We start from the raw sequence: 17,354 nt of genomic DNA on the forward strand, positions 1-17,354 counted from the left end.
AGTTTATTGAGGACAAGGCCTGTGCATTATTTATCTTTGTATCTTTGTGCAGCTCCTGACATAGTGCCAGGCCTATATATAATAGGCATTTAGCTGAAAGAAAAGGATAAAAATTTGCATGCATGACTATACAGTATCCTATTTGATAAGAGTGGGAAAGGCTTAAATCAGAATTACAGCACGTGTACTCTAATAGCTGGTAAAACAACAAAAAATTAATCATTTGTTATATTTACTTTGAATATATGAGAACTTGAAAGCAAACTATTAAATGCTTATGACTTATTTTAAATGAGCCATCTACAGGATGAAAATCAGGTATTTTCTGTGATTGTATGTTTTAGCTTTTGCATTTTATTTGAAAAAGTCACACAGGGTACTAGCTAAGTAATGTTGCTTAAAATTAGATTAGGTAACAAATCATAAACATTGCACTTATCAGTCAGACTTCTGCCAGTTACAACTGTCTGGAACATATTCAACAACCCCCGAAGGAATCCAGAAAGGTCTTTAAAGTTGGAAGAAGAAAATAGCTCTTACGAAGTCTGTGCACTTGATGTGGAGGGGCGGGGAGGCATAGTGCCACTCACATACCAAGACCTACTTACTGACTTTGAAATTTCATAGAAAACTCCATGGACAGTTTGGATATTTGACTTCCCTTCCAGACATTTTTGCTTATCTTGGGTTTCGGTAGAAAAAAAGATTAAAATAACTCTGCCATCCATGCTTCCTGAAGGCACTATAGTATTGTTGAGATGAGTGTGAAAGTGATTCTCATGTTTTTCTTCCATAAACCATGGAAACTTACTTTGCCCTATATTTTTTTTTGTTCTATATTTTTTTTAGTCTTTAAGAATTTTGATTGGCTCACATAAAATTGGTGGAGGGAATACTTACTTTATTCTACTTTATTTAAAAATCTGAGGTTTAAAAGAGTAATGTCTTTTTGATCTCATCTCTTTGAAAGGGGGTGGTTAAATTGAGGGACAAAGCCTTTATTCCCTCATTCAGGTATTAATGTTATTTATTGTAGGTTGAAACCTTGAATGTGAAAGGAATATCTATAAATTTCTTTGCTTAGTTAGCTAAAAGCTGTATAAGTAAGCCTAGAGGAAAAGTCAAAAGGCTTGTTTAAATGATTTGGGGGTCTATTTTAATGCACGCTAAACATGCGTTTTTCATGGTGGGACAACAAATGAAAACAGGTATCATTCAGTTTTCTTTCTCTCTTCTCTTTCTAGATTGCCAAAATGCTTTGGAATTTTTAACTGACTTTAAGGAAAGTCCAAAATAGATTTGAGACTGTGAAAAAAGAAGCTGCAGCAAGGGGGATTCAGTGCCAATGCATCAACAAAAAAAACAGCAAGATTTAGTGGAAGGAAATCTTCCTGTTTTTGTGTTTCCCACGGAGCTAATATTTTATGCAGATGACCAGTCAACACATAAGCAAGTGTTGACTTTATATAACCCCTATGAGTTTGCCTTAAAGTTCAAAGGTGAGTCTCCTAGGTATATTTGATGGATTAAACTAGTCCCTACTAATTTTTTACTTGTAGAAACTAATTTTTTAAAAACACTAATGGTCATTGTGACTTTTTCTTTCAGTTTTGTGTACTACTCCAAATAAGTATGTTGTCGTTGATGCTGCAGGTGCAGTAAAGCCTCAGTGTTGTGTGGATATGTAAGTCCCAATCACTTCCTGGTAACATGTTTTAAATGTGTTAATATTTATATGTTTAACTTGAAAAGGTTTTTTCTTGAAGCTATTCCCACATAGGCATTTATTATACTTTGAATTTTTGCTGAAAGTTTTAGTCTATCAAAATTCTTGGAGAGGTAGTAAAGGGTAAAGGGAGTCAAATATATGGTAATGGAAGAAAATTTGACTTTGGGTGATGCTCACACAATGCAATATACAGTTATAGAATTATATACTTGAAACCTATATAATTTTATTAACCAATGTCACACCAATAAGTTGAATTAGAAAGAAAAAATTCTTGTTAAGTTGCTAATAGATTCTAAATAGGTCAAATAAATACTTAATATTTAATTATGTTATAACTGATGTGTGTTAATATTTCTGTGAACATTTCCTCATTGTTGTGCTTTTAGTTAGAATGGACATTTATGAAGGTAAAGTTCTAACTTATTCCTTTAAATTTCTCTAGCTATAATAAGAAATTTAACTTTCTTTGGAACATCTTGCTATTATAGTGAAATTTGGGAAACTAATAATACTATACTCTCAGAACAATGGTAATATAAGTTCATCCAAAATGATTCAGCTAATAAGCTTTAAAGTTAATCTATACAAACAGGAAGCAAGTGCATAACTACTCAGCTATAAAAGGTTATCTGAGCTCTTCTAGATAATTTCTTCTTAGAGTGCTAGATAAATGACTGGTTGTTCAGGCTGTTCATACTTAATTTTCACTTTAGAACTGGTGACGACCAGATGGATCCATTGACCAGCCCTTAATTTAAGCCACCCAGTAAGCTGTATTTGTTTAAATTTTCTGGGAGAATGAGAAGCAGAAGTCTTTTCTTTTTAATAGACTTACAGCATTAAAATTATGTATCTTTAAGAATGTGTTTTTGCACACTTCTTTTGATTTTCATTCAGTACAAAATAAGCAAGGACTATTCCAAAGAAATGTAGTTTCTAGCTAAATAAATGTGCTATCTTTACCTAATTGTTCTGTGTTCTCTATTAAGAACAAAGTAAAAAAAAAGAACAAAGTAAAATATATGGAACTTCAGATAACTCATAAAAATTGAAGTGCTTTATACTCTTTTCAGAGAGATACAGAAGTGTATTGTTAGCCTTCTGTTGGATTGGTCAGACTGAATTACTCATGCAAATGCTTATTTTTATCTGCATTCATGGATTTCAGATTTTAAGTCTAGGGTGAGGTTTGTAAAATGTGTTAATATTTTTGAACAATAAGTGGCAATAGAAAATTTATGACACTTTTGTGGAGGAAGAAACAATTTCATATATCTTATTTAGTAAATATTAATATATACAGATATCCAGAAAAAAGTCATTGCCAAAAGGAGTTTTCTTTGCCCATCATTTTTTTTTTAAAGCCCACAACCCGGGCATGTGCCCTTGACCTGAATTGAACCCGGTACCTTTCAGTTTGCAGGCCAATGTTCTATCCACTGAGCCAAACCGGCTAGAGCTGCCCATCATATTTTACTTTTATTCTCTGTTTTAGAGTATGTGCTTTCATCAAATATTTCAGCAGCACCCATTTCCTTTTGGGTTATACTGTGATTTTTTTTTAAAGCATCATTAGCAAATCTCTGTATTTGAATATTTGGTTATAATCAGTTAATATTATTTTAATGTATGAAATCTCTTACTGAATTCTGTTTGACAGCCACCCCCCTCAAAACCTAAACAGCATTTGTTATTTTTAAATGTTTTCAGTGTGATTCGTCATAAAGATGTTCGATCCTGTCACTATGGAGTAATGGACAAATTCCGTCTCCAAGTTTCCGAACAAAGCCAGAGGAAGGCTTTAGGAAGGAAAGAGGTTGTGGCCACTCTTCTCCCTTCTGCAAAAGAGCAACAAAAGGAAGAAGAGGAAAAAAGAATAAAGGAACCATTAAGTGATAGCTTATTTTTTGAGCAGTCTTTTCAACCAGGTAATTTTGGGTGGTTTTTAAAGCTCTTTTGAGGTCTTACACATTTCTAACTTTAAAATAATTAGGGAGCTAAAAATAATTACTAGAAAAATAATCTGTTGCTTTAAAACTAATCAACTACTTTTGAAACAGAACCTAAAAATCAGGTACCTAAAATCAAGCCGAGGCCTAGAGCTGGACTTTCAGAGGAGAGGACTAGAGGCTGCTGTAAGGAGAAGGCAAATGTTGCCATAACCTGTACATCTATAAAACCTGAGAATGCAGGCACTGTACTTTATAATGCTATCACAATTTGGCAATTATATACTACTGTTTCTGTGACTTTTCTATATCCTTTCTCATTTGATTAGTTCAAAGAAGGAGAGAGAGATTGTGTTTGGCAATAGTCCAAGCTTGGTGCACTGTTCATATTATTTTTGGAAAAAAAAGTCATTAAAGTTGAAGTTAATTAAACTAAGTAGATTATAATATCCCCTGTGAGCTATTGATTCAATCCCTCTCTATTCCTCATTTCCTTCCAGCTTAAATATATAGACATGTTATGATGTATCATTTCAACATGGACAGTATCCTCATCTTCAACTCTTTGGACATCTGTCCCTCTCCTTCTTAATTTCTCATTATCTCCCTCCAACCCTATTAAAAGAGGAGGTAGATAAATTTTCCATAGAAAAGCATGGGAACTTTTTGATAGTGATATATAAATGTGATAGCAGCTGCCCTTGAAATTGTCACATAAAGTCTACCTGTCATTATATTAATTCATAGATTCCCTATCAGTCTGTTCATCTTAGCATGTCTATTTTGATAACACAGGGAGTAATGCCTCTTTGATTTACTGTAGGCAAGGCTTCTGTCCATGTAGGGAGTGCCCAGATTTTCTGGTGATAGCAAAACTAGGGACTGGGTAGTAGCTAGTAGATTGATTTCTTCTCAGCAACTGTTATTGACTGACAGGACCAGCTTTTCTTATTTTGAAGCTGACAGAGACCCTTTGTTAAATGCCACTTTGACCTCAGATTAATATTAATATTAAGTCAACTTATAAATATTTATGATATTCAAGATTCCCCTTTCACAATGCCTTCTCTAGAACAAGAAAGGCCATAAAATGAATATTTGGATTTTATGTTAAATTCATAATTTAAATCAACTGCCATGATATTTTGAATTTAATTTTAAAATGTCTGCTGCTTGTGTCTATAAACGCTTATGGCATACAAATGGTTAAAAAAGTGATCATTGGACCTAATTTGTAATTAATAGACCAGTTTAATAGCCAAGAATAAGAGTTAAAAGTTTAGTTATATTTTATCCTCTTTTATTTTTATTTTTAAATATATCTTTATTGATTTCAGAGAGGAAGGAAGAGGGAGAGAGAGATAGAAACATCAATAATGAGAGAGAATCCTTGATCAGCTGCCTCCTGCATGCCCCCTACTGGGGATTGAGCCCACAACTTGGGTATATGCCCTTGACCGGAATTGAACCCAGGACCCTTCAGTTCGCAGGCTGATGCTCTATCCACTGAGCCAAACCAGCTAGGGCTATCCTCTTATTTTTTTTATTTATTTTTTAAATTAAATCTTTATTGTTCAGATTATTACAGTTGTTCCTCTTTTTTCCCCCCATAGCTCCCCTCCTCCCGGTTCCCACCCCACCCTCTGCCCTTACCGCCCCCCACTGTCCTCATCCATAGGTGTACAATTTTTGTCCAGTCTCTTCCCACACCCCCACACCCCTTTCCCCCCAAGAATTGTCAGTCCATTCCCTTTCTATGCCCCTGATTCTATTATATTCACCAGTTTATTCTGCTCATCAGATTTTTTTATTCACTTGATTTTTAGATTCAATTGTTGATAGATATGTATTTGTTGTTCATAATTTGTATCTTTACCTTTTTCTTCTTCTTCCTCTTCTTAAAGAATACCTTTCAGCATTTCATATAATACTGGTTTGGTGGTGATGAACTCCTTTAGCTTTTTCTTATCAGTGAAGCTCTTTATCTGACCTTCAGTTCTGAATGATAGCTTTGCTGGGTAAAGTAATCTTGGTTGTAGGTTCTTGCTATTCATCACTTTGAATATTTCTTGCCACTCCCTTCTGGCCTGCATAGTTTCTGTTAAGAAATCAGCTGACAGTCGTATGGGTACTCCCTTGTAGGTAATTGAGTCTCTTTCTCTTGCTGCTTTTAAGATTCTCTCTTTGTCTTTTGCTCTTGGCATTTTAATTATGATGTGTCTTGGTGTGGTCCTCTTTGGATTCCTTTTGTTTGGAGTTCTCTGTGCTTCCTAGATTTGTAAGTCTATTTCTTTCACCAGGTAGGGGAAGTTTTCTGTCATTATTTCTTCAAATATGTTTTCAATATCTTGCTCTCTCTCTTCTTCTGGCACCCCCATAATTCGGATGTTGGTACGCTTGAAGTTGTCCCAGAGGCTCCTTACACTATCTTCATATTTTTGGATTCTTTTTTCTTTTTGCTTTTCCGGTTGGGTGTTTTTTTACTTCTTCGTATTTCAAATCTTTGACTTGATTCTTGTGATCCTCTAGTCTGCTGTTGGATCTATGTATAATATTCTTTATTTCAGTCAGTGTATGCTTAATTTCTAGTTGGTCCTTTTCATATCCTCGAGGGTCTCATTAGATTTATGGAGGGTCTCACTAAATTTGTCGGCGGTTTCTAGAAAATTCTTGAAAAACCTTAGATTGTGGTTTTGAACTCTATATCCAGTAGTTTGCTTTCCTCCATTTCTGTCATTTGTGACCTGTTTCTTTGTCTCTGCATTTTGGTTGCTTCCCTGTGTTGATAGGGTGGCTTTCTGTGCTAGGTGTCCTATAGGGCCCAGTGGCACAGCCTCCCCAATTACCTGAGGTGGACACTCTTGGTGCACCCCTTTGTAGGCTGTGTGCACAGTCTTGTTGTAGTTAAGCCTTGATTGTAGTTGGTATCACTGGGAGGAATTGACCTCCAGGCCAATTGGCTGTGAGAATCAGCTGTGTCTATGGTGGGAGAACTTCTGTGCTGGAGACACCCTTATGGGACAAGACTTGCTTCAGTGGGGCTTTGGTGCTCACTGAGTCTGCCCCCTGAGTGTGTCCCTTATGGATCTGAGGAGTTGTAATCTGTATGGTCCCACTCTAACCACTGGGTACACTGGCTCTTGGATCTCTAAGGAGGTGCTAATTTAGCCTCTGCCTGAGGCTACCCAGCAGGAGCTACGGAGAGATCTGCAGATTCCTCTTCTTTGTTTGGGATTTGGAGGTGCCCAGATGAGGCCCAGCTCTGCACTTTACTTCCGCACCTCCTCTGAGTCTCAGTGTGCTTTTCTCTTTCCTTCTAGTTGTAGAATTTCCACTCAGCCAGCCTTCCTGTGGTTCTGGATGATGTCCGTTTTGTCTTTTAGTTGTATTTTTGAAGTGGGTGTGCAAGGCAGCAATTTCAGGTGTTTACCTATGCCGCCTTCTTGGTTTCTTTATCCTCTTTTATTTTTAAGTGTATGAAAATTTAGGTGAAAAATTATCCTGAAAGGCTAAATAATTACAATGTGTATTAATTGAGCATTTTATTCTTACTTTATTTTTATAATGAATCTTTGGTATCTGAAATATAGTATTCTTCTAATTGTCAAATTGGAGTAGGTAAATAAATGAAATTGGGTGATACTGGAATAACATGTGATCTCTGTTTTGAAAAAAAAAATCCATGTCAGGAAGCTCAATGAAAGCAGGCCTCTTATTTGTCTGGTGTACCATTATGTTCTCAGCACAGAGTACAATTGTCCTTTGGTACCTGAGGATGACTGGTTCCAGAACCGCCCCCCCCCCCCATACTAAAATCAGCCATTGCTCAAGTGTTTTATTCGGCCCTTCGTATCCATGGGTTCCGTATCCTCCAACTGCAAATTAATGGTTTGTTGAATCTGTGGCTGACTTTAGCTTCACTGAACTTCTTATTTGGTAGGGTCTGTTGGGTTGGCTTTCTTTGTCTTATAAGGTTTCCACTGCTATGGACACTCTAGAGCAAGGGCGATATGTTTCTAATGTTTCTAATATGGAATTGAATAAAGTTTTCTTCTTTAATAGAGTGTAATGGTGATTGATTTAGTCTGTATTGACAAAGTGATATTTTCAACTTCTGTTTATTTTTTTAATACAGTCATGTGTCAATCACTGGGATACATTCTGAGAAATGTGTCATTAGACAGTTTTTTTAAATATATTTTATTGATTTTTTACAGAGAGGAAGGGAGAGGGATAGAGAGTTAGAAACATCGATGAGAGAGAAACATCGATCAGCTGCCTCCTGCACACCCCCTACTGGGGATGTGCCCGCAACCAAGGTACATGCCCTTGACTGGAATCGAACCCGGGACCCTTCAGTCCGCAGGCCGACGCTCTATCCACTGAGCCAAACCAATCAGGGCTCATTAGACAGTTTTGTTGTTCAAACATCATAGAGTGCACTTACACAAACCTACATAGTATAGTCTACTATACACCTAGGCTATAAGGTATAACCTATTGCTTCTAGGCTACAAACCTGTGTAGCATGTTAATGCACAAAACAACATAAGATTAAATCAAGCACAAGAGAGAATGGTACAATCAAGAGACATGGAAAACATAAGACCTGTGAGGCTGCTGTTGCCTGCATAACATGGCATACTGTTTTACAGCAAACTCTAGAAGTAGAAAGAGTATACTATAAAATAATGATAAAAAAGTATATGTAATATAGTAAATACAGAAGCCAGTAACATCATCTTTTATTATCATTATCAATAATTATGTGCTGTACATAATTATATGTGCTGTACTTTTATACAAATGGTAGCTCAGTAGGTTTGTTTATACCAGCAGCACCAAAAACATGCGAGTAATGTGTTGTGCTATGACACTGTGATGGCTACAACATCACTAGGTGATAAGAATTTTTCAGTTCCATTATAATCTTATGGAACTACAGTTGTATATGCAGTCTGTAGTTGACCAAAACATCAGATTTGGCACACAACTATAGTGAATTATGGGTAGTTTCCAGTATATAGGATTCTCAGGTTTATCATTAAGTTTCTCTGAACTAAAATTTTTTATATATTTTATTGATTTCAGAGAGGAAGGGTGAGGGAGAGAGAGATAGAAACATCAATGATGAGAGAGAATCATTGATCGACTGCCTCCTGCACGCCCCACACTGGAGATTGAGCCCACAGCTCAGGCATGTGCCCTTGACCGGAATCAAACCTGGGACCCTTCAGTCTGCAAGTCAATGCTCTATCCACTGAGCCAAACTGGCGAGGACTGAACTAAAATTTTGAAACAAATTGAGATTGTTTCCGGAGAGGTTTTGAAGTGGTATTATTTTTTCATGTCTTTAGCTTGGAAATTGTTTATTAGACATGTTATCAATACAACAATGTTGTGAGGCTCTTTGAGCTAGCTGGAAAATGGTCAAAGACTATGCTCATGAAAGATTTGGATTTTTAAATGTATTGTAAAGCAGTAAAAATGAGATTTTTTTCTCAAGTTTATTGTATAAAAACATGGCACTAAATTTTAAAAAGGAAGCAACCCTTATAATACCATACACTTAACAAACATGCTGATATAAATGTTCCATGTTACTTTCTAGGACTTGTGTATGCACATAAATATAATCTTGTATATATTCATTTAGTAGAAATTTAACTAAGGGGAACCCACAAAGCATACTTTTACATAATGCTACAGCCCAGGTTATTAAAAAGATGAAGCTGAATCATAGTGGGTTTGTCTTAATTACATTACTAATGAACTATGTCTTTGCAATGTTTGAGTCAGTGCCCTCTGGCTTAAGAAAATTAGGGTCCTTATTATTATTTATAATAATAAATGGTTGAAAAGGATATAGCCCTGGCTGGTTTGGCTCAATGGATGGAGCGTCAGCCTGCAGACTGAAGGGTCCTGGGTTCGATTCCGGTCAAGTGCACATGCCCGGGTTGCGGGCTTGATCCCCAGCGGGGGATGTACAGGAGGCAGCCACTCGATGATCCTCTCTCATCATTGATGTTTCTATCTCTCTCTCCCTCTCCCTTTCTCTCTGAAATCAATAAAAATATATTAAAAAAGAAAAAGATATAAATGTCTATCAGTTGGGGATTGATTAAATTATAAATGTTTGTGAGATGGGATGCCAGGCAGGTATATATAAGGTTCTAATAGAATGATAGATGGTTACATATTAACATGGAAAGAGGTTCAAATATATTCCGAAGTGAGAAAAAACAGGTATAGAACAGTATATTATAGTATATTATAATATTATAACAGTGTGTTATAGTCTCATTTATGTAAAAATTTATTTTACATATTTATATGGGCATTAATAAAATCCAAAAGGATCTGTAGCAAGCTTTACATAGTGTTATTTCCAGGAAGATGAGATTACATAGGAATTTTATGATTTCTGTATCTCTATAAAATTTTTACAACAATCATAAAAAGAGCGATTTCCTGCCCAGGTGGAGTGGCTCAGTTGATTGAGCATCATCCTGTGCACCAAAAGGTTGCCAGTTTGATTCCCGGTCGGGGCACATACCTGGGTTGCGGGTTCCATCCCCAATGGGGCACTTACGGAAGGCAACTGATCTCTCTCTCTCTCTCTCTCTCTCTCTCTCTCTCTGTATGTCTTCAGGTGAGGATTTAAAAAAAAGAGCTATTTCCATTTTGAAAAACTTCAACCATTTATGCAAATATTTTTTTGAATTTCTCTAAATACTAAAAATTACTTGAAATTATCTCGATTGTAGGTTTGCAGTGAGCAGTGTAATTGTCAGTGTTTTCCTTGAAAACATATCTTTGCAACAAATATAAATGTAAAGGTACTTCATTTATTAACGAAAACAAGACTTGTTTTGAGGTATTTACCCCATCAAATATCCCCCTCTTTATCCCCCTACTCCCCCATCATTCGATTCCTGTCCTGCTCCAGGCTCTCGGCCTTCACTACCCTTATGTCTACGTTCATGGGCAAGTTTTTAGGTATTAATGCTATTGTTCACCTCAAACAATAATCACTATAAAATTTGAATTTGTTTTCGTCTACCTGGTTTTGGCGATGCTCCATGAAACTTTGCACAAAAGCTAAAGTATTAATAATTTAGAAAAGCTGCATTTAATAATAAAATGAGCAGGATTATTTCATTAATGAAAGACAAAGATTATGTTGTTGTTGGCTCTTCCTTTTAATGAAAGGAAGGGTAGTGGGAAAAGCCAAATAACAGAAAATGCTCTTAATGGGCTTCTTAAAAATATAGGTATGGATATTGTACACATACACCAGAACTGTAGAATAGTAAGGCCGATAATAAATGCTTTATAAATTTTATTTTGTTGTGGTAAGAATACTTAACATGAGATCTACCCTGTTCACAAATATTTCAGTGTACAAAACACTATTGTTGACTATAGGTACAATGTTGTACAGCAGATCTCTAGACCATACTCATCTTACATAATTGACACTTTATGTCCGCTGATTAGTAACTTCCATCTCAAACACCCCCAACCCCTAGCGACCACCATTCTACTCTCTGCTTCTATGACTTTGACTATTTTAGACACTTCATATAAGTGGAATTTTTTATGTATAAGTGGAATTTTGCAGTATTTGTCCTGTGACTGGTTTGTTTCACTTAGCATAATATTTGCCAAATATTGTTTCTGCTGCTTTCTTCTTTGCTGTAAATGGGAGTAAAGCAGAAGGCAAGAGTTTTCATAAGTAGCTTTAAAACACTCAAATAGTGCCTTTTTGCTGCCTTAACATTTTCAAAATTAGTCGCAGGATGCTGTGGTTATTAGGACCAAATGTCTGGAGACCTACCTACGATAGTTCTAGAACAGTGATTCCCAAAGTGGGCGCTACCGCCCCCCGGTGGGCGCTGCAGCGATCCAGGGGGGCGGTGATGGCCACAGGTGCATTTGGGGGAGATGAGTAACTGCTATTAAAATTAAAAAAAAAATTAATTTCCAGGGGCTGAGTAATATTTTTTCTGGAAAGGGGGCGGTAGGCCAAATAAGTTTGGGAATCACTGTTCTAGAAGGTAGTGGAGCTCTAGTGCAGTGTGTTTCAGAAAGAAGTTCACATAAGCAATCCATTAGGGTACAGGAAGAAAACATCAGAATGTCAATGTCTATTTTTAGCCCATTATTTAAAAATTTTATTTGTATGGTTTATGTTAAGTATAATAGGACAGTGTGCATATAATTTATAAACATACACAGCTGATACATGCTTGAACGCGTTCTACTGATTACGGTGAGGAGAGTGTGTGGAAGGATGGTAGCCTTTCAATAGGAACTCACTATCTCACAATGCTGTTACAACATTCTACCCTATGACTCAGAGAAGTATGGGCTTCCAGATAAGTTCAGCAGATAGGTCCCTATGGAATGGGAGTGATGGGGAAAGAGTCAGAGAATTTAGACAAAACCAGAATCCTGGTGAATGGTGGACAGTATATGTGAACAAACTTTTGTCTAAGTTGTTTTTAGAAGCAAGCTCAAGGATTTTTGTCTTTTATACAGAAAACAGAACTGTCTCCTCAGGACCTAGTTTACTAACTGTCTTCCTGGCAGTGGTGTGCATTGCAGCTCTGATGCTTCCTACACTGGGGGATGTGGAATCGCTGGTGCCTCTCTACCTCCACTTAAGTGTGAATCAAAAATTAGTGGCTGCTTACATCTTAGGTAAGTGTTTTAAAGATTTGGGGCATATGTGTAGGCAATATGTATGGCTTGGAGGTGGTAGTGATGGTCTTATGTATATTGGATGATGGTGGTGGTGTTGGTTTGATTTTTTTTTTTAGCAAAGCATAAAAGATTGCTTTAAAAACATGTTGAGGCCAAGTACATTTTAAGATTTAATTTTTTGGCTCACATTTAGTTTTTTTTAGCTTATTTATCTAGTACCTGATACTGTATTTATTTGATTATTTTATTTTTACTGAGTTACAATGGTATAAAACATGTGTAAAATGCATATATTCCATGATACAGCTTTTCTACTTCTAGGAATTGATCCTAGGGAACACTTAGACAAAGTATACACAATGATAGAGATGAACAATGCAGACTTGTTTAATATTGTGAACCTTTATTTTTATTGATTTCAGAGAGGAAGGGAGAGGGAGAGAGAGATAGAAACATCAATGATGAGAGAGAATCATTGATTGGCTGCTTCCTGTATGCCCCCCAATGGGGATTGAGCCCACAACCTAGGCATGTGCCCTGACCAGAAATCCAACTGTGACCTCTTGGTTCATAGGTTGATGCTCAACCACGGAGCCCTGCAGGTTGGGCAATGAACCTTTCTCTTTAAACCAGTTCCCCTTTTTCCTGTTAAGTCATTCTTTCAGTCATCCTGATTTGAAAATTTATAATTAGTTCAACGGAATATTTATTCAGTACCTGTCTAATGTGTGAAGGATTAAGATTCTGTCTCTCATCTCTTCTGAGATGCCAACCCTTTTCAGTATTCCTTGGTACACTCTCATTTAAAAAAAAAATATTTTTATTGCATTTTAGAGAGAGAGGAAGGAAGAGGGATAGAGAGATAGACACATCAATGAGAGAGGAAGTCATTGATTTGTTGCCTCCTGCACGGCCCCCACTGGGGATCAAGCCCACAACCTGGGCATGTCCCCTGACTGGGAATTGAACTGGTGACTTCTTGGTTCCTGAGTTGACACTCAATCGCTGAGCCACACTAGCTGGGCTGGTGCCTTCTCTTTCTAATTTAAAAATTGTTTTCTAAATTGTCTCCCTATCTTCTGACTGTGCCCCTTCCTATTTCTGTCTTTTCCCATTATTCACCCCCCCCCCAAAAAAAAAAACCCCACATCTATTATATTGCTGTCACATTGCTTTCCATTCTGTTTTGGTTTCACTACCACCACTCCCTGCTCAAAAACCTTCAATGTTTCCCCATAGTCCAGGAGTAGGGAACCTTTTTACTGCCAAAGGACATTTGTATATTTATAACATCACTAGAGGCCCGGTGCATGAAATTTGTGCACTCAGGGGGATCCCTCAGCCCAGATTGCAAGAGGGCACAGGCCAGGTCGAGGGACCCCACAGGTGCACAGTCGGGGCCAGGGAGAGACATGGGAGGTTGGCCAGCCTGGGAGGGGCCATGGGAGGGCTACAGGGTGTGTCCAGCCCATCTCACTCAGTCCCGATTGGCCGGACCCTAGCAGCAAGATAACCTACCGGGCAGAGCGTCTGCCCCCTGGTGGTCAGTGCACATCATAGGGAGCAGTTGAATGGCCTTAGCATATCATTAGCATATTACACTTTGATTGAATGGCCTACTGGACAACTGGACATTTAGCATATTGGGCTTTTATTATATAGGACTAGAGGCCTGATGCAAGAAATTTGTGCAAGAGTAGGCCTTCCTTCCCCCGGCTGCCGACACCAGCTTCCCTCTGGCACCCGGGACTCGGGCTTCCCTCCGGCCACCAGCTGGCACCCAGGACCTGGGCTTCCCTCACAGCCCTGAAGGTCATCTGGAAGGATGTCCAGTCTAATTAGCATATTACACTTTTATTATTATAGATTCTTGGGCCATACAAAAGTATCAACTTAAAAATTAGCCTGTTGTATTTGGTCAAACATTTAATTAAGTAACCCTAATGCCTTGGCAGGGCCAGACCAAATGATTTCAAGGGCCTTATATGGTCCACTGGCTGGATGTTCCCCACCCTGCCATAGTCTATAAAATGAAGTATAAATCTATGGTTTGGCATTTAAGACTTTCCATACACTGTCTGAGATCTCTCTGAGCTACTCATAAATCCTTAATTAGAGTGGTTAGGTTATTTATTGATCCCCGAAAAGCTCATCGAGAGTCCCAGTCCTATCTCCATGCCCTTGCCCTTGCCCTTCCCTCACCTGAATGTCTGCCCATCTCATTGTTCTGTATCTTTTCTGCTCATCTTTTAGGCTTATTTCAGCTTTACATTTTGGGGTATGTTTTCTGACTGCCCCAGTCCCACGTGATTATTCTCCTTCTCTGTACTTCATTACACATTTGTGGTTTTGAACCACTCATTTAGGACTGAACATTTTATTAAATTTTTATGGTTTTATGTATGATATCTCTTCAGGAGTACCATGCTTCTGTCTCTTTGTGGCCCACAAAGTTTTTTTTTTTTTTTTTGGATGAAGTCAACTGGCTTTACTGACACTTTAATGGCACATTTGCTATTATTATATAGCTGAAGTGATTGGATAAAGTGGGAGGTATATTTGATGGTTAAAACATTAGCTGTGCTCAGACATTAAATATATCCAGTGACTGCCCTTTGCTATAAATTTGATTTCTTCTGTATGATATCAACTAAATTCAAACTGACTTCAAGCTCTGGGTAGAGTACCTGCCTATGTGCTGTATTTTGTTTGCTCATTGAGGGCTAAACAATTGCTTATTGCTGAAACCGGTTTGGCTCAGTGGATAGAGCGTCGGCCTGCGGACTGAAGAGTCCCAGGTTCGATTCCAGTCAAGGGCATGTACCTGGGTTGCAGGCACATCCCCAGTAGGAGATGTGCAGGAGGTGGCTGATCGATGTTTCTCTCTCATCGATGTTTCTGACTCTCTATCTCTCTCCCTTCCTCTCTGTAAAAAATCAATAAAATATATTCAAAACAAAACAATTGCTTATTGAATGGAAAATTTTGTAAAATGCATGTCTTTAACTGTTCTTCATTTTCTTTTCTTTCAGGTCTTATCACAATGGCTATATTTAGAACATGAGCAAGGAATTCAATTGACTTCTGAAGTAAATTTATCTTGAAAATATGAATGTGGACTGCCTTTTATCTCTATTTCACTCCATTAATATGCTATAAACTATTGAATGATTTACAGTGATTATAAATATATAATATATATTTTAAATTACTTTATAATTTTATTCAAAGGACTCCAGCACATTATGTTATTAAAAAACAAAAAACAACAACAACACACCAGGATGCTTCTGAGTGACACCGAGGAAATTCTTTGAAGAAATTCTTTTTATATCTAAACCTATTGTGCAAAAGACTTTAATTAAAACATTTCTTATTTTCTCATCTTTTTTCTAATTCATTTTAAATTTACTTTAATTGTTAGGCTCATGTGTCCTTCAAAGTTAGTTAAAGGCCTAAAACAGCAAACTGACTAGCCTAAAAATAAAATTACATTTATTTCCTTGCTACGAACATCAACATTACTATGTAAATTATACCTTGGCTTCTATTATAAACAGTTGCCATGGTGTTTCTGAAATAAGAGTTTTACAGTTAATGTGTGGAAGGTTTTTTATAAAGCACAAAGTATTGAGGAATCATGCTTATTCTAGGGCTCACAGAAGACAGGACATATTTAATTCATCTTCTGAATTACAGAATAGGTTGTGGTCCAGACACCAAACATATGGGGTTATTTTAAACCTCATAAAAGTAGGCTGACCTCTCTTATTTGGTCTAAGAAATCTAAAGGAAGGTAGGCATGTGTTTAGTTAGTGGTTCACCTTGGCTTTACCTTTGGATCAGGGGTCCTCAAACTACGGCCCGCGGGCCACATGCAAATACAAATATTGTATTTGTTCCCGTTTTGTTTTCTTACTTCAAAATAAGATATGTGCATAGGAATTTGTTCATAGTTTTTTTTTTAAACTATAGTCCGGCCCTCCAACGGTCTGAGGGACAGTGAACTGGCCCCCTGTTTAAAAAGTTTGAGGACCCCTGCTTTGGATAATGCTTTATGTTAATAGGAGGAAAAATCTTTTTCTCCCCAGCCTCTTGCCTGACTGTAAGAGACTAGGGCAGTTTGGGATTACCAGATACCAGATGGTTTATTGGAGATGATTTTTCACCTTTAAACCCTAAGCCAAGTATAGAAAATCCTTGAAATCTGTGTCTATTTTATATCAGTCACTGAGACATTTTTAAGTTTATATTTATTATTAAAACAACTTTATGAAAAAGTCCCCAAAGCACAACTATTTACATTTCTTTATAGCATCTTCTGATCTCTAACACATATATGCAGTTTTAACTGTTACTGTCATACTTAGGATTTTTATCTGAGAGCACAATGCATTAAGAGTCTCAATTCTTTTTTCAGATCTTTTTACAGAATGAACTTATGCACTGCTACTGTAGTATTCTCAAGGAGTATATGTAAACACAAAATGTACGCCTGAGGTTGGTTTTAGCAGGAAACAGTTCTTTGCGTCTAACGTAAAAGCTTTTACATATACTCTTTCATAGAAAATCCTGATTGGTTTAACCATTTGGGGAGCATAAATCATTAAACGGATCATGTCTGTACATTGTGTAATGAATGGAAAGCACATAAACGTCAATGTAATCTATTTTGAACTTTGTAAAAAAACCTGTTTGGAGGCTATCCTTGTTTCTCTGTCCATCTTAAGTCCTGTGTGTGTGTGCGCGCGTGTGTATGGGTATGTGTGCACATGCATGTGCACGCATGTGTGTGTATGATAACACATTGTAATAAAAATAAATTACTTAAAAATAAAAGAATGGATACACAAGTTTCACATTGATTTACACATTTTATTTGGGTTACTCTGAGGAACTCAAAAGTTTTAGCTCTCCTAATTCCTAAACTATCTCCTATTCCTGTGGGTTAAATAGAAAAAAAT

General features: G+C 37.1%; 1 protein-coding gene across 1 annotated transcript in view; it reads left to right on the forward strand.

Moving 5' to 3' along the window:
• The window catches only part of MOSPD1 (motile sperm domain containing 1), a 40,164-nt gene extending 24,392 nt beyond the window's left edge, over positions 1 to 15,772 (forward strand). Inside the window, exons 2-6 of the mRNA XM_006082066.3 lie at positions 1,245 to 1,499; positions 1,609 to 1,684; positions 3,443 to 3,660; positions 12,226 to 12,387; positions 15,423 to 15,772. Of these exons, the coding sequence (XP_006082128.1) occupies positions 1,346 to 1,499; positions 1,609 to 1,684; positions 3,443 to 3,660; positions 12,226 to 12,387; positions 15,423 to 15,454 (642 nt within the window). The 5' untranslated portion in view covers positions 1,245 to 1,345 and the 3' untranslated portion in view covers positions 15,455 to 15,772. The remainder of the gene's footprint in view (positions 1 to 1,244; positions 1,500 to 1,608; positions 1,685 to 3,442; positions 3,661 to 12,225; positions 12,388 to 15,422) is intronic.
• The last annotated feature ends 1,582 nt before the right edge of the window (positions 15,773 to 17,354 follow it).

This window comes from Myotis lucifugus, unplaced genomic scaffold, assembly GCF_000147115.1.
Source record: "Myotis lucifugus unplaced genomic scaffold, Myoluc2.0 scaffold_2, whole genome shotgun sequence".
NCBI lineage: Eukaryota > Metazoa > Chordata > Mammalia > Chiroptera > Vespertilionidae > Myotis > Myotis lucifugus.